Genomic DNA, 26,840 nt, shown 5'->3' with positions numbered 1-26,840 from the left:
CACTCTCTGGCTAAAGATCAGAAAGCAGGCTGGTGGTAACGTTTCCCCGGACACTGCTAGAACCAGTAAGGTGGGTTCCGGGAGAGGGGCCGTTGTCTTCCGAGGCCCCGTGGGGAGGGGGATGTGCCACGTTTCAGCTCCTCCTGGGCAATGGCCCCTCTGAACATGGCCACGGGCTCCTGCACCAGCCCTGTCCTGGAGGCGGCTGACACCTGGGGAGGCCCAAGGGACAGAAGGAGCCTTTCCCAGCGTGGCACCACCTCCCCGCTCTCCACCGGCCATGAGCCTTCAGCCCACCTGGCTCTGGGGGTCCAAGCAGCCCCTCTCCTGAGGAGGCAGAAGGCAGGCCGTGTTCCCGAAGGCCCAGGGTCTGTGGCTTCACAACTTCCCTGAGAATTTCCCATATTTTGTAACCAGCGCCTCACAGAGGCCCCCATGATCCGATCTCACTGTGCACGGAGGTGGGGCTCCTGGGCTCACCCTGGCCTTGCCAGAGCTGGGCCCTCTTCTGCACAAAGTGAGGGCAAGCCCGGCCTCGCATTTGCTGAGCGTGCTGCAGAAAGATCTACCTGCAGCCCAGCTCAGAAGTACTAACACAAACACACAGCACTGGGCTCGTGGACAGAGACAGACCCAAGGTTTGAGCCCAGAACTCTTCTACAAATTCAGCCTGAGAAGCTCTCCCAAAGCAAGGCAGGAAAATAATGATTGCCCCTACTTTTCAGATGGGAAAGCCAAGGCACAGAGAGGGTAAGTCACCTGATCTAGGTCACGCAGCTGTTCAACGGCGGAGCCAGGGCCAAAGCTCACAACCAGCACACTCCGGCCTCGTTGAAATGAATTCACTCCATGTCTGAGAGGAGGAGGGGTCCACTCCACTCAGGGCCCCCCAGGACAGTGGTTCCCCAGGCTGGTCGGTATTCAAATCAGTCATGGGACTTGTGACAAACACACATGCCTGGGACCCCATCAGCCTGGGGGCTGGAATGAACGGGCAGGGTGAGCAGCAGCGTGGAAAACCACCCTCCAAGCCAGCCTGGGTGGGGCCCGTGCTTGCTCTCGTCCACCGGGCTGTTCGGGAGGTCACCTGCCCGTTCAGCCAGGTCCTACTGGAAGCAGGGGAGACCCTGCCCGGCACCGAACCCCCCCCCGCCCGTAGCCCCCTCCTGTTCAGTTTCTCCAGGCAGAAGGCAAGGCCGGCACCTGCTGCCCAGCATCTCTGTTCACTCCTTCAGGCAGGCAGGCTGGGATTTCTTCCTTGGGTGGATGGAATAGACGCCCGCTCCCAACACAACAATAGCCCCCAGAGGGCTGGTGGTGGGGCCAGGCTGGCACCAGCCCCTGAAATCCCCCCGGTGAGTACCCACAGCTCTGAGGCAGCACCAAGCAGCTCATTAAATGCGTCTGGGGTACCCCTTCTATGTACCAGAAACCAAGCCCCTATGTATGGTCAGGCCCCATCGGGAGACAGAACCCACACAGAAGTTTGAACAGGGCAAGTTTAATATAAAGAACTATCAGATCTACTAAGGCAGTAATGTTTAAAGAGAGCTTTCAAGAAAATCCTAGGGTTGAGGGCAAATGCCCAGGGCAAAAAAATTGACCTGAAAGGCATCCCCTCCCCGAGGCTGGGATTCAGCTCTTGTTGGAGGCCCCCCGGATGGCGCACAAGTGTGCTGGGTCGCTGGAGCCAATGTGGGCAGTCGCCAGGCAAGCAGGAGGAAACCCTGCAGAGGGCGGGCAGGCCGAGGCCGGTGGCCGGATCCCTGGGGGTCGGACACTGGGCGCCGCGGCCAGTGCTGGGACGTCCGCGTGCTGTGGGCACGCGCCTTGGCTGTCCCCTCACGGCTGTGAGCAGCAGGGAATGCAACATCACTGAAACTAGAAAGAGAAGCCCCCTCCTCCGTGCAGAGTCCCTGCAATTTAACATCAGGTGCGCAGCCAAGGAGAGAGGTCTACAGGGTCCGGCCCACAGTTGCAGAGCGGGTGAGGAAGAGCACATCTGGAGCCAAGGCAATAAGCTGGTAACTGCACCACCTCTCGTATCCATGTCCCCCCTGATGTCGTGAGGATAAGTGACAGCGAGCCGAAGGTGTCTGTTCCACGTCGGACACCAGTGCGTCCCGCCGCTCGGGCTCCCAACACACAGGACAAATGCGGGCATCACGGGCTGCCCGCGGGGCGCCGCAGAGGGAACTGGTCATCTCTGCTGGTGGCGTAAACCCTCAGGACCCCCCCGGGGACGAGGGAAGAGGAGGACACGCCAAGCACCACGCTCTTTCCATTTCCAATGAGGGACCGGAAGCTCCCGGGGCGGGGGGGGGGGGGGGGGGGGGGGAGTCCCAGCAGAGCCGGCTCTCGAGCTCTTCCTGGACCCTGGGGGCTTCTCCCGGGGGGTGGGGCTTCAGAAGATCCCGGGCAGCAGGCGGTGGGGCACGGCCGCGGTGTAGCGCTCCCAGCTGCCGCCGTACTTGTTGGCACAGCGGTGCTCATCCCGGACACAGCGGTGGGTCAGCAGGATGGCCATGTAGACGAGGTAGAAATAGGGCAGCAGGTGGCCCCCGCCACAGGCCAGGCAGTAGGCCAGGCTGCCCATCAGGTCGCCCGTGTAGTTGAGGTGGCGGGCCACGCCCCAGAAGCCCGACACCAGGAGCTTGCTGCGGTGCTTCTGCCCGTCGGCCGACGTGTACGTGCACTCGATGACCTTGGGCTTCCTGCCCCAGATCAGGCAGCGGCCGTCCGTGCGGCGGAACAGGTCCTTCTGATGGTTGGCCGTCCGGAAAATGTAGTAGCCCAGCAGGCCAAGCAGCAGGACGCCCACGGCATGGGCGGTGGCCAGCTGCACCGGGTGGTAGACCAGGTACAGGCCCTGCAGGGAGATGGGGGCTTGGCCCGGGGTCCGGTCCCGCTCTGCCCCCACTAGCCGCCCACCCATGCCGGGGGACACCTGGGGGAGGGCCTGCAGTTGCCGACAGCATGAGGACCGAGCTCGGTGCCCCCGCGGCTCTGCCCAGCCCCGACTGAGGGGGCGCTGCCCTAGTTTTCCAGAGATGTCTGGGGTTGTGCTCAAGGCCGCCTCCCCTAACCGGTGTGAACCCAGGTCCCTGTGGCTCCCCAGGCCAGCACTTTGATACCTGAATTTCGTGGGGCAAGCCAGGACTCTCCTGAGGACTCTGAGCCCCCTCTGAGCCTTCCCCTCCGAGCCCTGGCCCTTCGTCCTCCCATCCCGAGTTTTCTCACCAGTAAGACTCAGCAGATGTCAGTCTACCTGTCTGGAATGTTCTCACCCCCAGCCTCCCCACTCTGCTCTCAGCCCGGCTGTGGTTCTCTCTGGAGGCATTTGCCAACTGTCTGAGGCAGGTCGGGGGCTCCTCCCGAGCCCTCTCTCGGGAGCCGGCACCCCCACTTCCCCACAGCACCCCCTCCCTGCACCAAGTTGCCTGTTCCTTGGCCTTTCACAGCAGCCGTGAGCCCGAGGGGGGAAGAGCCCACGCACGTCTCCTCTGCTCCCGCATCTCCAGCACATGCCTGGTGCCGTGCAGACCCTCATCAAGTATTTAAGGAATAAAGGGAAGAGAGAAAACCTCTCATCCTTCAACCATTAAGATTTGATAGGAATATAAATACCCCCTTCCATCCACCCAGTTCAGCCAAATCACTCCTTTTTACCCAAAGTCTACACCATGTCTTTTTCTTTAAGTGTCACATGCTGAGCTGTGTCCCCCAAATTCATGTATTGGAGCCCTAACCCCCACAACCCCAGAATGGGTCCATATCGGGAGATGGGGTCTTTAGAGGGTAATCAAGGTAAAATGAGGTCACTGGGGTGAGCCCTGATCCGGTGTGATGGGGGTCCTTACAGGAAGAGGACATCAGGACACACCCCCACGGAGGGACGACCCCGTGAGGACCCAGGGAGAGCACGGCCGTCCACACACGAGGAGAGAGGCCTCAGGGGGACCCCGCCCTCCCGCGCCTGCATCTCGGGCGTCTGTCGCCCCAGCTCCCCTCCCTGTCTATTGTATGTCACGGAGCCCAAGCTGACTAATCCACCAAGCCTCCTTTCTTCCTGGAAACAGGGAGCGGCCTCCCTCCTCCAGCCCCCAGGGGCCCCCAAGCACACCACCTGTGCAGCGCTCCGCTGTGCTCGGCTGCGTCCCCTGCGGGCAGCCCCGCGCGTGCCCAGGGACCAAACGGCCGAATGTTCTGTGGGGCCGCGTCCCGCGCGCCGGGCCTCACCTGCAGGGTGTATAGGTACGGCAGCCAGACGAGGTCCCCCCAGCCCAGGTACCACCCAAAGTGGTCGTGGCAGATGTCGATGGTTTTCAGGTACCAGGCTTCGTTCCAGAAGAAGTCCAGCACGTAGATGGCCTGCAAAACAGGAAGAGCCGTGTACCGACCAGGGGGCACCCGTGGGGCCGGCGAGAAAACCACAGCTTGTAGATGAGGAGGCGGCACCTGCTCCACTGGACGGCTCCCACGTGTCCGCCACGCCTGGGACACGGGGCGGGGCTGGGGGGTAGGGAAGGGGGCCCTTATCCTCGGAGAGTCTAGAGAAGTGGGGCACCCAGCAAAGCCTGGGAGGTGACGCCAAAGCTGTGGAGCTCCAAGAAGAGCAAGGTCGCTCCCAGCAGAAGGGCTCGGGACGGCCCGCAGGGAAGGAGCCCTGCATGCCAGAGTCCACGCCGGCCCCAAGGCCCTTCATCCACACGCCCCCCAGGCGGTGCCCCCCCAGCTGCCCCTGCAGCACCGAGACACCCATAACGTGGCCAGCATGGCCAGTGACCGGTGTCCTTCTACGCAGATGGGGAAAAGGTGCAGATGAATCACCGTTCCTCCTCCCCACCTGAGAGCCACGGGGACCGTGTGGGGAAAACACTTCAGAGACCGTAAATTGTGAATATGGCCAGGACCACAGACAGGCTTGAGCTGTTAACACGCGTCCCCTGGGAAAGAGGCCCTGGGCCAAATGAGTCCCCAGGGCAAGCGCAGCACCTGACCCGCAGTGACAGGATCCATCCCCACGTGCTCACTCGCCCCCTCCCCAGAGATGCCCGGGAAGGGGCCGACTCCCCTCTAAACGCAGCGGGCTAAGGTTTCTCAAAACCGATCTGGCCAGGACGCCTGGGTGGCTCAGTTGGTTAAGCGACTGCCTTCGGCTCGGGTCATGATCCTGGAGTCCCGGGATCGAGTCCCGCATCGGGCTCCCTGCTCGGCAGGGAGTCTGCTTCTCCCTCTGACCCTCCTCCCTCTCATGCTCTCTGTCTCTCATTCTCTCTCTCTCAAATAAATAAATAAAATCTTTAAAAAAAAAAAACAAAAAAAACCGATCTGGCCTCCAGGTTTTCCCGGCCCCCGGCAAGCATCGGCACCCCTTTGGCCGCAGACAGGCTACCTGCAGTACGTTGACCAGGACCATGGCGTTGGTCACCTGGCCGTAGAGCTCCTGCTGCTTGGCCGCAAAGGACAGGTTGATGAGGGTCCAGGCGATGATCCCGGGGCGTCCGTTGAAGAACAGCTTGAAGTCAAACCACTTCCCAATTCGGGGGTTAAACTCAATGCCCATCATGTAGTTGTAAAAGAAATTGCCTGTGAATTTGCTTGAAAATAGAAACAACACGTACATTTAGCCAGGGAGCGCGTCTCACACCACAGGGCCGGTGCGTGCGTGGACACAGTGCCGAGCCCGGCCCTGGCATCAGCTGCAGAGGCACGGGCAGACGACACGCCGGGCCCTCCGTCTCCCACGGCCTCGCTGGCTCTCACTTGGCACTCAGCTCCGGCTCCACAAGAGCCACCCTGAGCTGCTTCCCAGGCTGGGTGGGGAGTCTTCCCTTGAACAGCCAGGCTTCTCCCCACCCTCCTCCAGGTCCCCTGAGGCATGGCCCAGGTAAGCCGTACAACTGGCTCGACTGCATGAAGATCTTCGTTTGCATGCGGCTGGAGGTGATTCACAGGGTGCTCGGGTCCCCACGCACAATTGAAATTATAAACCTTGCCCGGGTAGAGAGTGAGTAAAAGCAGCATGCTCAGAGCCAGGTGCCCAGCTCCAGGGCCCACCATGAACCCCTGCTGGACGTCCATTGCCCTGGTTCCTGACCCTAAGGCCTTCTCCAGGGGTGACCAGAGAATCAGCCAAGATGACTGACGTGGACACCTTCCTCAGGTAGAAACTGTAGACACACAGGGATTTCTGTGTTCATGAGAAAAACATTTTCATGTCCATTTCCCTCAGTTATAGTAAGTAAAAAAGAGGAAAATATACAAAGTCTACAACGGGTGATTGATTATAAAGCACTGAAAATGACTCACATGAGCCACAGAAGACCAGCCTCATTACCTAATTACCACACAAGTCACAAAGCACCATCATCCAAAAACATTTTCCAAGAGCAAGAGTTAGAGGAAACACATTTTGTCTTTACTTGGGCCCCTAAATGCATCTGAGATAAAATGTAGGACCCAAGCACAAGAATCCTATTCATGACGCTTACACCCATCTACAGGAGGAACCCAATCAACATCTGTTGGTGCAGGGAGAGATGGATGGAGGGATTGAGGGAGGCAGGGATGAAGGATGGGGGTTGGAAAGGTGGATGAGTGGGTGGGATGAATGGAATAGATGGGTTGAATGGGTGGATGAGAAGATGGGTGGATGGGTGGGTTAAATGGATGGGTGGGTAGTTAGGTGGATGGATGCATAGATGCGTAGGTGGGTGGATGGGAGGATGGATGGGGTTAGATGGATGAATGGGTGGATGGATGGATGGGTTACATGGTGGGTGGATGGGAAGGTATGTGGATGGGTGGGTAGGTAGGTGGATGGACAGATGGATGGGTGGGTGGATGGATGGATGGATGAAAGGATGAACAGGTGGGTGGGTGAGTGGATGGGTGGGTAGATTGGTTTGGTGGATGGGTTAAATGAATGGGTGGGTAGGTAGGTAGATGAATGGTAGATGGGTGGATGGATGGATGGATAAATGGGTTAGATGGAAGGGTGGATGGGTGGGCGAATGAGTCAGATGAATGGATGGATGGGTGGGAGGGTGGGTGGATGGATAAAGAGCTAGATGAGGAGAGGGCTAGCTGGGGGGCTCACAACTATCTAACCTAAAGCTTCCATGAGAAGCCACCAACCAGTCGGGCTCTCCCTGGGAAGCTCTTACATTAAAGCCACTGAGATAACAAGACTCCTCACTAAGACCATTTCAGGCCACACTCATGTGCCAGCGATGGAGGCAATGGGCGGCCCCTCCCACGACAGCCCTACAGGTGATGACTCGGCCAAAGATGGACTCGGCCATCCTCCACTGCATTCTTCCTAAGGCAGAAGAAGCCCCCTAGACATTTAGAAAGGATGTTCCCCAGAATCAAATAAGATCCGTTAGGCATCTCCATCAAGGATTCTCAATCCTCAGAGCTTTACGACCTCCTATCCCAAGGTCGTAGAGAAAGGGGTGGAAGCATCCACGTTCCACTTTAGCTTGACCAGCTGCTGAAGAACGTACCAGTCTTTGGCATTGGTGGGGAAGAAGTAGCCCTTGATCATGGCGAAGGTGGAAACAGCGTAGCCGAGGATGTTGGCGCACCACAGCAGTGGTATCCAGTTGTCGAAGATGATGGTGGGAGAGAACCAGGACAGGAAGTGAGAGTTTGCAAACCAGAGAAGGTGCGTGATGAGCCACGCTTGCAGGCCGTTGATTTCATACTTGTTGACAACCCCTGCGGAGGGAAGATGCAAAAATCAAAGTGTTTTCCCGACTGAAACAGCAGCTGGCCCAGGCCCTGCCTGCTCCGGGCCTGTCTGGAACACCAGGTTGCAGTCCTGAAGCTGGTCAGCGTCTGCTCTAACTTGGGCCCCCGGTCAAAATGCCAGGAGCACAGTGACGCTGTTAGCTCCGGGATCAACTGCTCCTGCCTTCGGGGTCCTGGGAAGAGGCAAAGGGCACAGACTAGTCCTCTGGTTCTGATTCTCCTCGGCCGAGCACAGGCCAGACCACCAGCCTGCAGTCTGCTAGAGAGTGAGGATGCCCCCACAGTACCTGTCGGGAAGCACGCCAGCCTCCCGCTGCCCCGGGAGCCCTCTGCAGGCAGGGACAGGGCCGATTCCACCTGCAGGGCTCCTCCTGGCTTCTTGGTGACCACAGGCAGCTCTGCAGTGCCCCCCAGTCCCCCGGCCTGGATGCAAGTGGCCGCTGCCGTGTTCTCGGTGGGGAGGTGCTCCAGCAGCCTGATTACATCATCCAGCTGTGGGGTCGGGGCCGCTCAGTGCCCTGTTTGCTGAAGAACGTGATCTTCAGCCTCCGGGCCGGCTCAGCCCCGGGCTGCCCTGGACACCAGGAGGGCCCAGGGCGGCAGCAATGCCCAAGCGAAGTTCACTTTCATTTTGTCGGGGAGCACACTCAGGGGTGGAAGCGGCACAGGGCTACACGGGCCCCGTGAGACAATGAGGCAGGGAGAAAAGAAGGGATGCGCGTGGGCTCGGGTTACCTGCGGGGGTCACGGCGCCCTCTTGAATGCCTCCCACGTAGCCCGGCAGGAACTTATGGCAGAAGTCAGGAAGCGCCACGTACAAAAGCACCTGCAGCGGAGATTGAAGGCTGAGTGACCCGCCGCCTGGAGGGCCTGGCTCTTTCACCCAACCTTGCCTTTGTTCATTGACCTGACTCACACAAAAGCACCACACGAATGGCAGAAATCCTGATTTTTGGTCGGTTAGTCCTTCCAGAAGAGTTCGTGGCTCTGGAAGCCCTGACCGCAGGCCTGGTAGGGCTCTGAGGGTGGCGGTGCCCCGAGCAGGAAGCTCATTACTGCCTAAAGCAGCAAAGCAGTCTCCCCCTGGGACAGCCCATGAATCCTTCCCACGCATGTTTCTGGGGCCATTTTAAAAAGTGAGAGAATTCACATGCCATACAATTCGCCTTTTTAGACCCTTCCCGGGTCACTTAGTGCATTCACAAGGTCGTGCAACCACCACCACCATCCAGCTCCAGAACAGGGCCATCACCCCCAAAGGGAACCCCACCCCCATTTAGAAGTCACTCCCTGTTCCCCTCCCCCTACTGCCCCCCAACAACCATTAACCCGTTTTCTATTTTTTCTATTCCGGGCGTTTCATATAAATGGAGTCATGCACCATGTGGCCTTCTGTGCGTGGCTTCTTTCACTCAGGGAATGTTCTCAAGGTCCCTCCCTGCCAGAGCACACGTGAGTCCCCACTCCTGGTCACGGCTGAGTAACGTTCCGCCGCAGGGATGGACCAGGCTTTGTTTTAGCCACTCGTCCACTGACATTTCTACTCTTAGGCTATTGTGACTCATGCTGCCCCATCTCGTTTTTCACCCAAAGGGGCCAAGAGACTGGAAATGAGAGGGACCCTGGAGCCCAGAAGCTAGGACCCTGAGAAGAAACTGCTACTAAAGGTGGGAGCCTTCCTCCAGGGAGGAAACCCGGGGTGGAGCTGGGGGCTTCTCCCGGTTCTGTCTCCCTGGATTCAGATAATAAACAACCCTGCCTGTTCACCAGGTTCTTGGTGCAAACAGCCCCTTCCTGGTGAACTCCTTCTGGTCTCAAAGGCCAGCGGGGTCACAACACTTGGCCAGGAGCATGCAGCCACCTGCTGGGGACACGGGCCATGGCTTTGCCGAGTGGTGTCTCCTGTAATGGAGAGCATCCCTCTGGGGGCTGGAATGCTCCTCCCCATGGGCTGCTGTCAAGGGAAGCTTCCTGTTGGGCACAGGGCTTCCTGGGGCCAGCCCTGCCTCACAGCCTCCCACAGCATCTTGCTCCATCCTACTACGCATGTCCCTGCAGGGCTGTGTGTGGTCCTGAACTGCGGGGCGCCTCACCCCGCACGTGGGTCAGACACCGTGATGCCGCCAGGTGCCTTCTATCAGAAGACAGAGCTAAGTGGATCAGGTTCCAGGTAATGCCCTGCGGGGTCCTGGGAAGGAGAATGCCAACCTAAGCCGGGGCTCCATTTCCCGGACAAATGGCCATCCCAACAAGAGGGGCGCTTGGTGCCCGCTATGCCCCAACGACATTAGCCAGGGAGGGCTGACCTGGAACGTGACCCACAGGGTGTAGAGCTGGGCTGCTTTCTTCGTCACAGATGGAGTTTTGGCCCAGATGTCTGAGAGCCGAGCACGCCCGGTGGCGACATCCAGCACAGGGGCTGTCAGAGAGCAGGTATACTGGTCACATGCCATGATGAAGTAGTACACGATGAAGGGCGCGAAGAGCAGCAGAAAGATGACGCTCGCCAGTGAAAACCAGTCTACCTCCCTGCAACAGCAGACAGCAGACAGTCACATGGGGCCCGCCTGCCCTGGGACCTCGCAGACAACGCTTTCTGCGTCTGTACGGGTCCCATTGTTCAAAGTAGCCAGGGCCTCAGAGACGGCTGTTCGCTCTCAGCACAGAGGCCTCCCCATTGCCTGGAAGAGCCATTCCACGTGTGTGCTCTACCGCGAGCCGCAGGGAGGCTGACAGATCCGTGGGCACCCACAGAAAGCCCAGAGCCTGTCACCCACAAGGCCAGAGGCTTCCCAGTTCTGGGCAAAGGGGCTGCCCACCCACTCCCAAGTCCCTACACTCTCTGGCCCAAGAAGGACAGAGACAACAGTGAGCTTCACCGCCAGGGCCAGCCTGTTTTAGTCAGTGTTTCATTTCTTCTTCAATTCCTTACTTTATAAAATGGGAAATTGCTTACCTTTCATTAGTCTTGATGATAAAAATTTTATTTAATAGGTCTCTAAAATCCCAGAGGCTGGCAACCTCTAAGGCCTCACTTTATCTTCTAGCTGGGAAGACTGCCAAGATTCTTACCAGGCACGGCCCCATTGTCCTTGAGTCGCGGCCCTGCTGTTGGTGATGCAGTCTGGACTCCTGGTTTTGGAAGCATCATGTAGGGAGTTTGCAGCCATTGGGCCCTGAGGGAAGAAGATAATCCTGCTCAGATCATCCCATGAAGAAGAGCCACCACATCTCCCTGCCACATCTGTCACCGCTCATAGACTCTGCAGGACTGGCCTCTTTCACTTGCCTGCTCACTACCTTGTCCTGATTCCAGATACGGAAGAGATGACGGATTGTGCTTCAGTTTCTCCTTCCTGAAATCTGCAATAACCTCCTACCTGGCCCTCCTATGTCTCTTGATTCAGTCTTCAGATGGTGGCAGAATGCCCTCTTACCATGTGAACCAGGCCATCCATGTTTCAGAAACCTCTTGCAATCTGCTCCTGCCTCCTGTCCTCCCCACTCTCTCCTCATACCTTCTAATCCAGGCACATAGGATCTTTAACGATCCTTGAATATGGTTCATTTCATTCATGATACCTGTTACCTCTGCTTAGAACATGCTTTGCAGGTCTCCTCATTCAGATCTTTTGTAAAATGTCCCTTCCTTAGTATGACTTTTTATTTTTCCTGGAGTTAATTATTGCCTACTTTTTCCATTTGCTAAGGTTTCTATGCATGTCACTAATTTTTTTTCTGAGTACTCTAACAGAGCTATCACACATTTCAGCAATTTTTCTAGATGCTCTAACACAATAATTGATCATTTCCATTCTCCCTCTCCCCTATAGCCATTCATCTTGAACCAATGTACAAGCCAATCAGCCAATTTACATTGCCTGCACCCCAGACCCCCTGCCAAGTCACTCTCCCTGCTACTTTATTTTCTTAATAACTCTTTTCATCATGTAGAATGCTTTTTTTTTTTTTTTTTTAATTTGAGTGCATGTCTATTGTCTGTCTCCCTCCATTAGAATGTAAGCTCCCCAAGGGCAGGAATCATGTGTCCTATTTATTGTTCTATTACCAAGTCCTAGAACACAGTCTGGTACACACAGTGCATTCAATAAATAATCATTCTACAAAAAAAGGGGGAATAACTGAACTTGTCTGTGGGGGAAGCAGTGACATCTACACTTCCAGAACAAGTTCTAATTGTGAAGTTTTCAAAATATCAAGGATAAGAAAACATGATATTAAAAGCTTTTAGAGAAAAATCCAGAATTAAGAATCATACTAGCAGTAAGTTGGATTTTAGAAGACAATGATAGAAAACTTTAAAAACTCTGAGGAAAACTGTTTTGCAACCTAGAATTCTATTCCCAGATTAACTATTATTCAGAGGAGATGACACAGGATCCAAGAGAGCTGCTGAAAGAAAGCCCAATGAAAGGACAAGGGGATGAGAGCTGTGCAGTGCACCAGACAGTAACCAGTCCACACTGGTACTAAATGAATGGCTTTGGTGGGAGGGAGAATAGAAATGATGAATTTTATTGTGTTAGACTGTGAAAAATTATTGATAGTATGACAGCTGTATTGCAGCATTCAGAAAAAAAATAGTGAAAGATGCATAGAAACCTTAGTAAATGGAAAAAAAGAAAAAAGAAAGAAAGAAACCTTAGTGAATGGAAAGTGAGGCAACCATTAACTCCAGGAACAATAAAAAGTCATACAAGGGGGAAAAAAACCCAAACCATAATTGTAGTATATTACTTGGCTTAACAGTAAATAATAGCAACTTCATCATAGCAGTGTAATACCTGGCTATAGACTAGATGTGTAGAAGGATACATAAAGCTGAGCATGACAAAAGTAAATTATTTAAAAATAAGCAGGTTGGGGTGCCTGGGTGGCTCAGCCGTTAAGCGTCTGCCTTCGGCTCAGGTCATGGTCCCAGGGTCCTGGGATCGAGCCCCGCATCAGGCTCCTGCTCGGCAGGAAGCCTGCTTCTCCCTCTCCCACTCCCCCTGCTTGTGTTCCCTCTCTCGCTGTGTCTCTGTCTGTCAAATAAGTAAATAAAATCTTTAAAAAAATAAAAAAATAAAATAAATAAAAAATAAATAAAAATAAGTAGGTAAAAACAACAATACAAAAGTAACTAAAATAATGAAAAGTATTTGTTTCTGGGAATTAAGACTATGGGATGAAGTGGGGAACTGTTTATTCTACATATAAGTCTTAAAAGCCACTGACTTGTTTAAAAATGTGAACATGAGTTACTTTAACACAAATGTACATTCATTAAAAAAAATTTCAGTGACAAAAGACATTTTCATTTGTAGTGTGGGAACTGTAGCCACATCACTTAATTTAATTTTCACAGGTAAGTTTATGGAATGTCTACCTATGATGTACAAAGCAGGATGAAGAGTTCCTTATGGACCATCCATCCTACAGCCCCAAAACAGAATACAGAGCTTGGTGTGTGGGAGTCACTTTCACTGAACATGGCAGAAAACTGGAAAAGGGCCAGGAATGTATAGGCTCAGAACTAAGTGTAAAAAGCCAAACAGAAAATGCTGCTGAAAGGAAAGAGTGTATCTTCTACAGATTCAAACAAGCCCAAATAAATATTTTGAGATTACAGAGTTCATTCACCCAGGAGTCTCCTCTGTCATGAGCACTGAATCTTGTAATAAACGTGTAAGTTACATCCTTGGAAACAAGTAGCCAGGGGAGAGGGAGGTGTTTGGGGTGTATTTTATTTTATTCCTAAGACTCACAGACAGGAGTTGATGTACCAGCTGTCTTTACTTTTTCAAAGCTAAAAAGTCACTGTCTATACCCACGAACAACAGTGCTAAGACACGCTTACCTCCAATGTCTTGTCTAGGGGTTTCACAGCAGAATGGAAGTGTTCCTTCTTGAACGGGCCTCTCTAAAATCTCTGGACTCTCTTAATTCAAAAGGCCCACTTGATCCTTCTCAACCCACTAAGAAAGTCCTGCAGGGACACAAAAATGATGAAGACGCTCAGGGAGCTGACATTTCAGGATTAAAGGCAGATAAGGATCCAAATGGCATTTATTCAAGGCCCACTGTTGGAACCAAGTGAGAAGTGCAAGCCCAAGAGCTCAGGGTTCAAAAGCAGAAGACACCCCATGGAGGGGGTAGGGAATATTACCACCCAGCTTCTTTGCCTAGCACACACAGCGTCTGGCAAATAGTAAGTACTTAATTATAATGGGGGGGTTGGACACAAGTCTTCATGGCAGCATCACCTTGGACATGAGCCTTAGCATAGGCAGATGCAGACCTGATGAGTAGCAATGAACAGAAAGGTACTTTCTTTGAAGACTTACACCAAGCAGCCACATATGCATCTGAAACATTTCTAGAAGCTTGTTTGTGCCACCAGCCCGAATCAAGCCCCCTGGAGTTAGCACATTCCATTGGTACATTCTGGGAGCCAGTGAGAGCCGAAGAACATGGAGCAGCAGTGAGAGTGATCTGGGCTTGGAGCCTGGCTCTCTGCAGACTCGCGGGACCCAGTGACCTTCCTAAGTGTCTTGGGTCATGAATGCCTACACATGTGAGGATCTGCAGATTGTTAAAGCTGGGTGAAGGAGAGTTAGTGTCCCATACCTGGGGATAAAGACCAGCCAGGGGAGGGGATGAGGCTTTCTGACAGCCTGATCAGCTCCCTCGACTGGTCTTTGAGTTCCACAGGCCGAAGCCAAAGGGACATGGCCCCTGAGGGTTTGAGGATGACATAGAAGTGCCTGACCCTAAGCTTCTGATTGCCAAGGCATTCATGGCAAAGACATCCATCTCAAATAAACATACCACCAGCTGCTTGACCCAGCTACCAGCCAAACAACCAGAGAAGGAACCAGGCCACTCCCACCTGTAAGTCCCCTTTCAGAAGGCCCTAGGTGACCAAGAGAGCTGACCACTGCAGTGACCTCCCTTCTTCCCGTGCCCTTATTCCCACTCTTATGCTTTAAACTGGCCAATAAAGAGTGAACCCATGAAACCCCAGGCCCCCACCCTTGACCCCCATGAAGGCAGAGCCCCAGGCCCACATATACCCTCTCTCCCCATGACCTCACTGTGGCTCTGAGCATTCTGTGTGGCCTCCAGGACCTGTGAGTAATAAACCTTGCTCGTCGGAGCTCCCCAATGGTTGTTGCTGAGGTGTGCCTACAATCATAAGGACCACTAGGGCTGGGCCAGCCATGATGGCCCTGGGAGGGAGCGGGTTGCCCCAGTAATACAAGCCCAGCAGAGTGCTTCAGGCATTCCCAGACCACAGTATCACTATCGACAGGCTGAGACCCACACAACAGATGACTTACGCCCCTTGGCAGCTTTTTGGCATATTGAAATTTTAGAAGTTTGGGGATGCTCTAGACACCCAGGAGCATGGCAAAGACGTCTGGGGGCTGGCACAAGGAACGTCCTGGAGGCCCCAAGGTCACCACCAAGGCTGTGCGTTCTCAGCAGCACAGATTCCTGCTGCCCACTTGGAATCCAAGTTGTGGGACCACCTGCTAGGCCTGTTTCCTCATCCACAAGCAGCTGTGACCTGCTTACTCAAGGAAATGAGGTCATGGCACCAAGTGCTCAGAGCCTTCCCTGACCCCATCGGAGTTCACCTAAAAGAGAGCCAGCTATCGCCAAAAGGATCCTCAGCACCCTCAGGCCTCAGGAAGGCTCAGCTGGGCTCATGCAGGGCATCAGGGTGAGGTTCAGACTAGCAGAGGTCTAAGGGCCATGCATCCCCAAAGCCAGCCCCAGAGCGTTCTGGTTACCCCCTGCACCTAACCACACTGCTACCTGGTGGCTTAAAACAACAGTCTTTTCATCCTTTCTCATTGCTTCTGTGGTTAGGAGTCTGGGGAGACTGGCTAGGCAGTTAAAGGTTGGGGTGTGCCAGAGCGGCTGTCTTCATGAGGTCTCTCCTTTTGGGCCAGCTAGGGCGTCCTCACAGCCTGGTGGCTCAGCGCCATGGAAAGAGGTTCAGGGAACCAGCAAGGGTTCCAGCAGACCCCACAGAGTTGTACCACCCCTTCTGAGGGCCTGAGGACAAGTGACAGCACTTCCAGCACATCCTATCGGCTACAGGGAGTCCCAAGTCCACCTCCTTTCAAGGGGAAGGGAATCGAGCTCCACCTCTTGATGGGGGGATTGCAAGGTATGAGAACACAAGACACTATTGGGGCCGTCCCTCGATGATTCAACCTTTACAGACAGTGGCTATGTACTGAGCATCTACGGAGTTCCAAGTGCCCAGTATCTTACTGAGTTCTCGCACAGACACCGGAGAGTGAGCATTACGATGTCCATTTTACAGATGAGGAGGTTGATGTGAGCAAGGCGGAGTGCGTTCTCTGCTCACTCAGGCCCATGGGGAGGGGGGTTAATGACTTCTGGGGGTGGACTGGAGAAAGAAGAAAGGCAAGGACCCCTACATTTGACTTCTAAACTTGCGTTACAGTGAGCATATATTTGCAGCTTTTGGAGAACAGACTCCTGGAGCCACGATCAAAGCTGCAGCTTACCCTTTAGAATCAGGGCTCAGCGTCTCTGGGCATTTCTTTCCACCTAGGATGCCTACTTCTGAAGGCCTCGGAAAGCGCCCCAGGAGTGGCTCTGCTGGGTCCCTGCTGGGCCCTCAGTCCTCTCAAGGTAAGCCAGGCCACAGCCTCCTGGCGCCAAGAGCTTGGAGGGGCCACACATCTGCAAAGCAGCCCCTGCGTTTGGAAGTGAGGCTTGTGAATGTACGTGTGAGTTGAGGGAGTGGCCACTGCAGAAGGTCCAGGGTCAGGGGGCGGGGCTGGGGCGGGCTGGGTTGTAGAGAAGCTGCAGGTAAACCAAGAATCACCCCAAAGATCAGTCCCACCATGCTTTGGGAATGGTGGGGGGGATGCACAGGTGACCTCCCCATCCCCATTCAGCCACAAATGTTCCCAGAATTGTGGGTCTTAGGACTCCAAGAGCTGTTTAAAAACTCTTTTCGTTATTGCTAAATTATTTTATTACATAAGCCTGTTTTCTGGAAAATAGGAAAAGAACACCTGTATCCCCATCCCTGTTTAAGGTTTGGGCGTAGAGCTTTTCAAGTAGTCTTTTTAATGACAGACTTATCTCCCTCCTGCCCCTTTTGCTGTGACATGCCAGGGGACTTGTTTCCATGTTGAGTCCATTCGTTTCAACAGTTGCCAGGTATCTCACCGTATTAGTGCATCATGACTTAATCCGATCTTCTTACTGATAGTCATTAGTTGTTTCTGGTTTTTGCACGTATATACAGCAAGTCATAACGGGAGTTCTTGCATTTGCATGTTTACACAGCTGTCTGAATATGTCTGGGGATAAACTCCTAAAGATAGATGTTGGGTGGACAGGTAGGTTTACCTGGCCTCTAGAACTGTCTTCACAACCAGAAGAGCAGCTGCCCACCCCTCACCGATTCTGATGTTTATCATTCTTTTTCATCTCAGGTTGACTTTGTCAGGTCTGTATTCTTCAGTCCCTACTACTCTTGGATTCACAAATTCCCAAACCAGACCCCGCGCTGTTCAGATAAGGTTCCAAGAAATGTTTCCGTATTGGAATAGTACCTGGCACAGCCCTCAGAAAGATTACCTGTTACCATCACAGTTATCTGAATTTCACTACCAGGCCTCTCCATGCCCCATGTTTCCAGCTTCCCCCTCCCCAACCATCCATATATTTTTTTGAGAGAACAGACAACATTTTATTAAAAAGGAATTCGCCAAATTGCGCTCACAAAGAGCGCGTCGTTTTCTGCTCCTACCAAGAGTACACAAAAGGTCTTTCACGCTTCACTGAGCAGCCCACTCCCTCGCTGCCCGTCTCTCAAATCTGGGCACCCAAAGTGGCGCCCGGTGGGGCCCAGTTCCTTTCTCTTTACCTAAGGAGATGCAGGAAGGGCTCAGGTGGGCCAAAGAGGGCAGCGGTCCTCAGATCGGGGCGCTTCTGAGACTAGACCACCCCCGGCCGCTCACCTGGGCGCCCCCCACCTGCACGCACCGCGCTGGCTCACCTGGGCGCCCCTCACCTGCGCGCACCGCGCCGGCTCACCTGAGCATCTGACTCCGCACCCACCTGGGTCCCCAACTCCAGGCCTGCAGCCCAACCGGCTGCCTAGAGAGGCCGCCCCGAAGCTCCGCCCCCAGCATGACGTGATGCGATAGACGACCAATCGGAGGCGGGCCCTGAGCGGCCGGCGTCCCTGCGCCCCGCGATTGCTCGCACGCCTCGCCCCACCCCCTGAGCTGACTCCGGACCACCAACTGCACCACTCGGCGCCGCTGGGGCGCGGGATTGACGGCCGAGGGCCCGCCCCGCGGACGACTGGCTGCCGGAGCAGCACCCCGCACCCACGCTAAGCCCCGCGGAGCACGCGCGAGGGCCGGCGCTCCATCCACCCGGTGGCGGCGGGCAAGTTGCTTCCCCTGCGCTCCAGTTTCCTCTTTCTGCAAATGGGGCTTCCAAGGCGCGCAGCAAACACTTGATGAGCATCTGATGTGTCAGGCCCTGGGTCCACAGCAACCCACAAAACGGACAACATCCCTGCTCCTAGGGGTCACCTCTGTTAGGGGCGGGGGGGGAGAGCAATAATCAATAAACAATAATCAAATAGGTGGAGTGTCAGATGGTGAAGGTGCTGTGCAGAGGATTAGAGCAGTTTGATTTGGGGGTGTCAGGGAAGGCTCTGCTAGGAGGCCTGGCAGGTCTGGTTCCCCCAGAAGTGAGGGAGATGGAGTTTCGGGTCAGGATCACACCTGCGCAGAGATGAGAGGGGAAAGAAGCAGCAGCACTGGAAAGAAAGAGAAGTTGAACTGCCATGCAAGCCCGGCTGGGGCCAACAGCATGGGGCAGATAAGAAGCCACGACAGTTGTCCCGCTTGGCAGGAATGCCCAAGCCACATACATACTCCTGCCTCCGGAGATCAGCTACTGGACAGGGCCACCCTTGCAAGGCCATGACATTGGGCAGGGCAGCTGTACAACCCAAGCAGCCCCTGGAGGGGTGGGCAATTGAAGGTGTCTGCTGGCCCCACTCCCAACATTTGGGACAAAGGTCTTGTTTGCATAGGGATCCGATTGGCACAGCTCTGTGTCCCTCACAGAGATACATTTTTTCTGCAGTTTTTTATTTTGAAAAGTGTCAAACACACAAACCAGTTGAATATATACTAAAGTGAGCACCCATATTCCTAGATTCAGCAGCTGCTAACAGTTTCCCACATTTAATTTCCTTCCCTCCCTCTCTCTCTCTGTATCCACCCCCCACTTTTTTCCCTGAACCATTAATTAGCCGCAGGTGATGTCTTCTTCCTAAATACTTCAGCAACCATCTCTTACATTACCCAAATGAAATACATTACACTTCGGAAATTTTGTATCAACCCAATGCTATTATCTAATATATTGTTCATATTCAGTTTTCCCCCATCGTCCCATTCATGTCCTTTATAGCTGTTTATTAAAAGTCAGGATCCAATCGGGAAACCACTCTGTGCGTCAGGGGTCACGGCTCCTTAGCCTTAATCTAGAGCACTGCCCCGGCCTTCCTCCCCTCCCCTCCCCTCCCCTCCCCCTCCCTTTCCTTCTTCCAATTGTCCATCATGAACAAGCATTACTTTAGAGATGGGGAAAAAGTATTTTAAATGTGAAAACGTGTATGACAAAAGCAGCATCGCAAGTCGGGAGAAAAAGACGGACTGTTCAACGACAGTGAGAGTTACTTATTCATACGGGAAAAAATTGGATTCCTACCCTACCTAAATGGACGAAAGAATGAGCTGTGTTAAGAAAAAGCGAAAGCCTGCCGCAGTAGATGGTTACGAGCGCTCCGGGTAAGAAATGTGGCAAGAGCACAACTGCGCTCCGCCGGGCTGCGGGGCCTGCAGGCCTAGGGGAACGAGGCGCGGCCGCACAGGGGCGGCTCCTGGAGGGGAACACAGAGCCAGCGCGGGCGCGCGTGTGGGCGCGGTGCTGAGCGCGCCCTCCGGCACCGAGTGGGGAGCTCACCAGCACCCAACTGCAGGAGAAGAATGAAAACGACGTCTCTAACGTGACGAGGGGAAACAGCCAAGTTGAAGAAGCAGATTGGGTGCAGTTTGTGGGGAGGTGCGGAACAAAATAGTGGAGCTGCGCTCGCTCCGGGACCGGCCCCCGGCCCCTGCGGGGGGTCGCAGGGCTGCAGGAACTCCTCCGGGATTCGCGGGGGGCGGAGGGGACGGGCCTCCTTCCTGCGCAGGAGCGGCCGCGACTCGGCGGGCGGGGCGTGGGCGGGGCGTGGGCGGGGCCTGTCGCCGCGGCTCTGCTGTCCAAGCCCGGCCAGACCCCGCGGGACGACCCGGAAGAGCCCGGGCCAGCGCGGCCAGGATGGGCCGGAAGGTGACCGTGGCCACCTGCGCGCTCAACCAATGGGCCCTGGACTTCGAGGGTAATTTGCAGAGGATTTTAAAGAGTAAGTCTCGGGGCGGCGGGGTGGGGGGAGTGGGAGGACAGGGTAGGACAGGCTGGTGGGACGGGGTGTGGGGAGGTCGGGGTGGGGGGTAGCGGGGTTCCGAGGGGGACAGGGTGTGAGGCGGGACGCGGTGTGGGGGGAGCGGGGGGACGGGGTGGGGCAAGTGGGGCCGGGGTGGCAGGGTTATGGGGTGGGGGTTGGCGAAGGTCCAGGCCCACCGGGCCTGCTTGCTTGTGAGGCACACACAACCTTGCTCTGTGGAAAGTCGCAGCCCTGGGCTTGGGGACAGATAAGATGATGCATAATGACCCCCCGTAAGTGCCCAGGCCCCCCCTGAATTGGGGGGACAGATAAGATGATGCATAATGACCCCCCGTAAGTGCCCAGGCACCCCCCGAATTGGTGGGGACGGATAAGATGATGCATAATGACCCCCCGTAAGTGCCCAGGCCCCCCCTGAATTGGGGGGGACAGATAAGATGATGCATAATGACCCCCCGTAAGTGCCCAGGCCCCCCCCGAATTGGTGGGGACGGATAAGATGATGCATAATGACCCCCCGTAAGTGCCCAGGCCCCCCCGAATTGGGGGGGACAGATAAGATGATGCATAATGATGCCCCCGTAAGTGCCCAGGCCCCCCCCGAATTGGGGGTGGTTTACCGTTCCTGGGGGTACCCATGGTATACACTCGTGGTAGGAAAAGCGTGGCTGCAGAGGCAGAGATGGAGATGAGAGACTGAGCTTACCTGTCCTCAGATACCTCCGGGGTCCAGTGTGGCTTAGCTAGGGCTGAGATGCCTGAGGGGGCTGAGTTGTCCATGTTTAGAGGCATTTAAGGGAAGAGGGTGGTCAGCCACCAGCGAGGATGTTGTGAAGAACTGTCCCACGAAAGGTGGTCTTGTTACCAGACAGAGAACTGGTTCCTAACTCAGTTTCGGCAGCTTGCCATCAACACAAGTGATGGGAAGTAAAGAAAAACTTGCTTTATTCAGGAACCAGGCAACCTGGGAAGATGGTGAACTAACGTGTCAAAGTCCATCTTTCCCATCCAGGGGGAGCCCGAGGGTTTCAAAGGGGATGGTGCAGGAAGAGGGACGGGGGCTGCATGCAGGAGAAGCAGGTGCCCAGATGGCAGTTAGATGTGGACATGACCCTGAACGGACTCACTAGCACCCCCCCCCCCAGCTGTTCTCGAATGCTGTCAGGGCTCATCATCTGGGAGAGTCAGGTCCTTCACTCCGTGAGCCCAGTGGTCTGCAAATCTCAAGGAGAGTAGGTTAGTTCTGTTACAGACCCAGGGACTTAGGTCAGCAAGCAAGGAGCACATGAGCTAGAAGCAAGTCAGACTTTAAGACAGACGGGAGTGCTGTTACTGTGTCTGGTGCCTAGAGACTGTCCTGATGGGTAGACTTTGGGAGAAGCCAGCCCCTAGAGGGAAGCAGAGTAAGGGGTGAGCCTGCAATCTTAGAGACTAGGGTGTGGTTGTTGTGGGGGGGCCCCCATATAGTGAGCCTTGGCACCAGCCCATCTGTGAGCATGAAAGGTCCAATTACTCAGACCTATAGCTAGAGTGGGGCTGTCCTGGGCAACCCTGCAGGTGTGCTCACCCCAGGCCGTCTTGTTCTGAGCTGCTCCCTGCAAGAGTGTTTGCAGTAAGAACAGGAGGATGCTAGAGAGGGCATCTTTTCAGCCATGTGCCCCAGACCTTCAACCTCTTTTTTTCAACCTCAATCTGCTTTCATCTTATCAGAGTGCAGAGCATATCTAATTGGAGCGAGGCGGTCGGTGGCCAGAGCTGAGTCTCTGTTCAGGTGGCCTCTCCTCCGCAGGTGCACGTTGGGCCCCGCTGCCCCAAACCAGAGGTTGCCGGTGCCGCTGTAGGCTGTGGTCCTTCGAGTCCTGCCCTCTCCCTGCACACGGTCTTCCATATCTGCCCGTTAATGAACTACCAGGGTGCGGCTGCTTCCTACCCGGTGCTAAGGTCAGCCCTGCAGGCCCTGTGTCTTATTTCCCTCCAGTGTAAGCAGGGTCTGTGGGAGAGCCTGTCCTTGGCTGCATGGGGTCAGGGAGATCACTGAGTGCTTTTGTTTGTGGTTTGGCTTTTTATATCACGCCTATTACAGCAGTGTTTTATCTGCCTCTGACCATGTTGTAGGTGCTGAAATTGCTCCTCTCTCTGTCTCTCTCTCTCAGGTATTGAAATTGCCAAACGCAAAGGAGCAAGATACAGGCTGGGACCAGAACTGGAAATATGGTGAGAGCAGAACACAGACCCCACAGGGCAGGCAGGTGGAGGGATCCGCATCAGCTCCCCGCAGCGGAAACGCCGGGAAGGGGGGTGGGTATGGAGAGGTGCGGATGTGCGGGCCTGTTGAGGGGCATCGGAAGCCCGCGAGTGGGCCTGCTTGATGCCTCTGAGCAAGAGTGCCCAGCCAGGCTGGGCCGGCCTGGGGCCCCATGTCGGGTCACTAGAGGAGCAAGGACTCGGCAGTTGGACTGATGTCCAAGCCGCTTCTGCTGGCCACCACCCTCCCCAGGCCCTCCCTCTCATGTTTGGTCACAAGCACGTTTCACTTACTGGTCTCGGCATCTCTCCACAAGTGAGTGTGAGTGATCACTTCCACTCTGCCTGTTCGAAGTGATCGGGAAGCCAGTTCCTCCTTGTCCCTTATTCAGAAATAAGCAAGAGGTCGCTGCGTGCAAGTGTCTTATGAGCTACGGTTCTTTTGTGACAGATGTCAGCTGCCCTCTGGGTTCCCACGTGTTTACAGGTCCTGGCCATTTGTGGGATCAGAAGTTCCTCCTCAGGCCATGTCCCTGCCTTGGATTCTGGGCTTTGTGTAAACAGAAAGTCTCACCTCCCAGGTGTCTTTGTATTCGCCCTTGAGGCCACTCCTGTCCTTTTCCTCGAGAGCTGGACTTCTGTCTTTGGAATCTCAACTTCAGCTCGGGCTGCGTCTCCCATGGTAGCCAAGAGCATTTGCACCCTCACTTAACCTGCTCTTCAAGACACTCCTCTGCCCCTGGGGTCCTGGGGTGTGTAAATGATCTCTACCCCTGAGGTCCTGGCTCGGTGTTTGTATTTTGTCTGTTCTTCCCACTGCAGGGTTGCCCTCAGCAGCCCAGTCCCCCTGGCATAATCGCTGTCCAGACACCTCCAGGTTAGGTCCTTACTCCTTTCTTTGTCCTGTGCTCTCCCCACACCTGGCCCCCAAATCTGGACCCATCATTTTATAAGGCGGAGGATGTTAGTTACAGGATCGATAAGCTGGGTGGCCTCAAACACCTGGAACTGACTCTCTCACAGTTCCGGAGGCCAGAAGCTTCCTCCAAAAGCTCCAGGGGAGGATCCTTCCTGCCTCCTCCAGCTTCCGCTCCCACCCCTTGTCCTGTGGCCACGTCCCGCCTATCTCTGTCTTCACACCGCTCCCCTCCATGTCTTCTCCTCCTCCTGTTCGATTCAGCACCTGCCTAGGTCATTCAGGCTCATCTCATCTTTAGATCCTTAATAATCTCTGTAAAGACCCTTTCCCCAGTACGGTCACATTCACGGGCTCCGGAGGTTAGGAGGTGGACACAGCTTTTTGGGGGACACCATCCAACCTGCTACCAGCACAAACCATAGCAAGAACTAGGAGTCACTCTGTGAGTGATAATGGAATGATATTAATGATCTTCCTTGTCTGAGGAACGTGTTCCTGTGGGTTCGACTTTGTAGATCAATGTGATTTTGGCTGCGTTAAAAGTTAAAAAAACATCCACAGGCAGACATGTTGACACAAGAGAGAATTTTTCATTGTAACTTAAAGCTAGGAAAAAAGAGCCTGGGGCCAGAGGTTTCTTCATTTCTGGGGAAATGCATCCTCTTTTGTAGCAGTGATCCTAACTCCGGTTGCACAGTGGAATCGCTGGTTGCGCCCCTGCATGTTCTGACCCCATTGGCCCGTGGGCCCTTGCCGCCCCTCCCCACACCCCCAGTGCGTCTCCAGGGCTCACCTGCCTGCTCCCTTCCTCTGCAGTGGCTACGGGTGTTGGGATCATTACTACGAGTCGGACACCCTCTTGCATTCACTCCAAGTCCTGGCCGCCCTTCTGGAGTCTCCGGTCACTCAGGATATCATCTGCGACGTGGGACTGTAAGTGCTAACACGCACATCTGGGAAGGCAAGCTCAGAAAACAAGGGAGGTTCAGGGTGCGAGCTGGCCTACCGTCAGGGATTCGGGATCTGCACACTTCAAAGATACAAAAGGCCTTATGTTGAAAAGCGGGTTTTGTACGCCCCCCAGCCTGTAGACCCCTAAGTCCCCCAACGGAGGCAGCTCTAGGAAGCAGCTTTTACAGGTTCCCCGAGAAGCTCCTGCCCGTGTGGGAGCACACTGTGCACCGTGGGAGCATGGTGTTCACCCCGTCACACATATGGAACTTTCTTCACTTAATGGTAAGTTGGGATGAGGCCACATCCGTCCACATCAACACGCAGGCCATATGGCGCCGGATGGTGCAGTTTCCATAGGTGCAGTTGTATATGGCGTGGGTACGTAGGGGTGGGGTCCAGGGGAGCAGGTGTATACGGTGTGGGTACGTAGGGGTGGGGTCCAGAGGAGCAGGTGTATACGGCGTGGGTACGTGGGGGGCAGGTTCCAGATGGCGCGGGCACACACGGGGTGGGGTCCAGGGCACAGGTACGTAGGAGCAGGTTCCACAGGCACAGGTATATAAGGTGTGAGCGTAGGGGGTGGGGTTTGCAGGCGTAGGTGTACATGGAGTGGGTGTAGGGGGCGGGGCCGATAGGCACATGGGTGTAGGGCATGGGTATGGGGCAGGGTCCCCAGGCACAGGCGTGTACGGCGTGGGCATGTAGCGCGCGGGTCCCCAGGCGCGGGTCATACGGGTGGGATTCCGCTGCTGTGCATGCCACCCTTGCAAAGCCAGAGCCCCTCAGTGGGCTCGTGTGTCCTTCCTGTTTAAATCTTCAGGTCGGTTCTGCCTGACGGAAGCAGAGCCGTGTTTGCTTTCCTCTTAGCGCAGCGTTGTCTGTGCCCACCACTTCCTTCCACCTCCTGGGACATGTGTTTACTGGGGCCTCCTCTCAGCAGCTCACAGACGGGTTTTTTTTTCTTCTTCTTCTTCATTTTTTTAATTTTATTATGTTATGTTAATCCCCATACATTACATCATTAGTTTTTGATGTAGTGTTCCATGATTCGTTGTTTGCGTATAACACCCAGTGCTCCATGCAGAACATGCCCTCCTTAATACCCATCACCAGGCTAACCCATCCCCCCACCCCCCTCCCCTCAGGAACCCTATTTGTTTCTCAGAGTCCATCGTCTCTCATGGTTCGTCTCTCCCTCTGATTTCTCCCCCTTCATTCTTCCCCTCCTGCTATTTTTTTTTTTTTTAACATATAATGTATTATTTGTTTCAGAGGTACAGGTCACAGACAGGATTTTTAACCCAGTTTGTTCACGTTTATCATGATTCTGGATGTTTCCTATCGCTGCTGTGACAAATGACCGCAAACATAAAACACAAAAGCAACACAAGCTTTTTGTCTTACGTTTGTGGACATCAGAAGTCTGAAAAATGGTTCAGCCAGGCTGGGTCCTGGAGGCTCTTGGAGGGCAGTCCTGCTTGGCGAGGCCCCTGCATCCCTCAGGACCCCTGGTCCACCTTCAGAGCCAGCAGTGGTCTCCCACACCTCTGCTCCCGCTCTGACCCCCGCCTCCCTCGTGTAAGGACCTGGTGACTACGTTGGGCGGCCCAGGTAGTCCAGGATAATCTCCCCATCTCAGGGTGTGCAAAGCCCCTGTCATCATGGGAGGGGGCTTACATTACAATTCCTGGGGCTCCAGGAATTAGGACGTGGACGTCCCTGCGCTTCCTGATTCAGCTGCCACAGGGGCATAGTCCTGCTTGGGCCCTGTTGTCTCCCTCTGGGTTTCCCTTGTCTTTGGTGCTTTTCTGTGCTCCACTTTCTTCTCTTGGCTTAGAGTTTATAATCCTACTTTTTAAAAAGATTTATTTGTTTGTTTGAGAGAGGGAGAAGGAGGAGGGGCAGAGGGACGGAGAGAAGCAGATGCCTCGCTGAGCTGGGAGTCGGGCGTGGGGCCCGATCTCACAACCCCAAGATCATGACCCAAGCCGAAATCAAGCATCAGACGCTCAACCGACTCAGCCACCCAGGCGCCCTATAATCCTATTTTTATTTTTATACTTTTTACTCTTAAGATATTAAGACTCATATTTATAAAGATATTTTGTTTTCACATCTAACATTTATTTGGACCTATAAGCTTCTAAACAAAACAATAATAATATCATGGTGTCCTTGATACCTGGCCAGCTTCCCCCAGCAGAGCGCCCTGCTTCCTGCAGAGGGGGAGGACACGAGGGGGGAGATGTGAAGCACAGTATCTGTGGGAGGGGTCCAGACAGAGTGGTGGGCAAATGGAAGGGGCGCGGGCCACAGGTCAGGAGGTGCTCTGAAGGAGAACCAGGAAGGCGTGGGGGCTGGTGCCTAAGGCCAGCAGGGGACGGAGAGGTGACACGGTGACAGGGCTGCGTGCAGATGGGGGGGCAGCCA

At 54.7% G+C, this 26,840-nt stretch overlaps 2 protein-coding genes across 9 annotated transcripts in view; one reads left to right on the top strand and one right to left on the bottom strand.

Annotated features, from left to right (window-relative positions):
- Positions 1-1,485: 1,485 nt before the first annotated feature.
- Positions 1,486-19,984, bottom strand: DHCR7 (7-dehydrocholesterol reductase). Of its 6 annotated transcripts, none has more exons than XM_036067769.2 (9): positions 19,560-19,984; positions 13,619-13,747; positions 10,831-10,934; positions 10,065-10,287; positions 8,494-8,584; positions 7,512-7,725; positions 5,396-5,600; positions 4,240-4,371; positions 1,486-2,869 (listed from the first exon to the last, which is right to left on the bottom strand). In XM_036067769.2, exons 3-9 carry the CDS (start codon positions 10,926-10,928, stop codon positions 2,405-2,407), a joined length of 1,428 nt encoding a protein of 475 aa, XP_035923662.1. In that variant the 5' UTR covers positions 10,929-10,934; positions 13,619-13,747; positions 19,560-19,984; the 3' UTR covers positions 1,486-2,404. The 6 variants fall into 6 exon arrangements, with proteins under 6 accessions (XP_035923662.1, XP_035923661.1, XP_035923660.1 ...); XM_036067768.2 differs by lacking the exon at positions 19,560-19,984 and adding an exon at positions 17,878-17,961; XM_036067767.2 differs by lacking the exon at positions 19,560-19,984 and adding an exon at positions 17,831-17,953.
- Positions 19,985-20,084: 100 nt separating this feature from the next.
- Positions 20,085-26,840, top strand: part of NADSYN1 (NAD synthetase 1) — a 33,723-nt gene continuing 26,967 nt past the window's right edge. For all 3 annotated transcript variants that reach the window (XM_036067762.2, XM_078057635.1, XM_078057636.1), the window contains exons 1-3: positions 20,085-20,251; positions 22,447-22,507; positions 24,273-24,389. In XM_036067762.2, the coding sequence (XP_035923655.1) occupies positions 20,167-20,251; positions 22,447-22,507; positions 24,273-24,389 (263 nt within the window). In that variant the 5' untranslated portion in view covers positions 20,085-20,166. The remainder of the gene's footprint in view (positions 20,252-22,446; positions 22,508-24,272; positions 24,390-26,840) is intronic.

Source organism: Halichoerus grypus, chromosome 11 (assembly GCF_964656455.1).
Source record: "Halichoerus grypus chromosome 11, mHalGry1.hap1.1, whole genome shotgun sequence".
Taxonomy (NCBI): domain Eukaryota; kingdom Metazoa; phylum Chordata; class Mammalia; order Carnivora; family Phocidae; genus Halichoerus; species Halichoerus grypus.
Note: the sequence above shows the minus strand (reverse complement) of the source record. Positions and strands in the feature narration are given on the sequence as shown.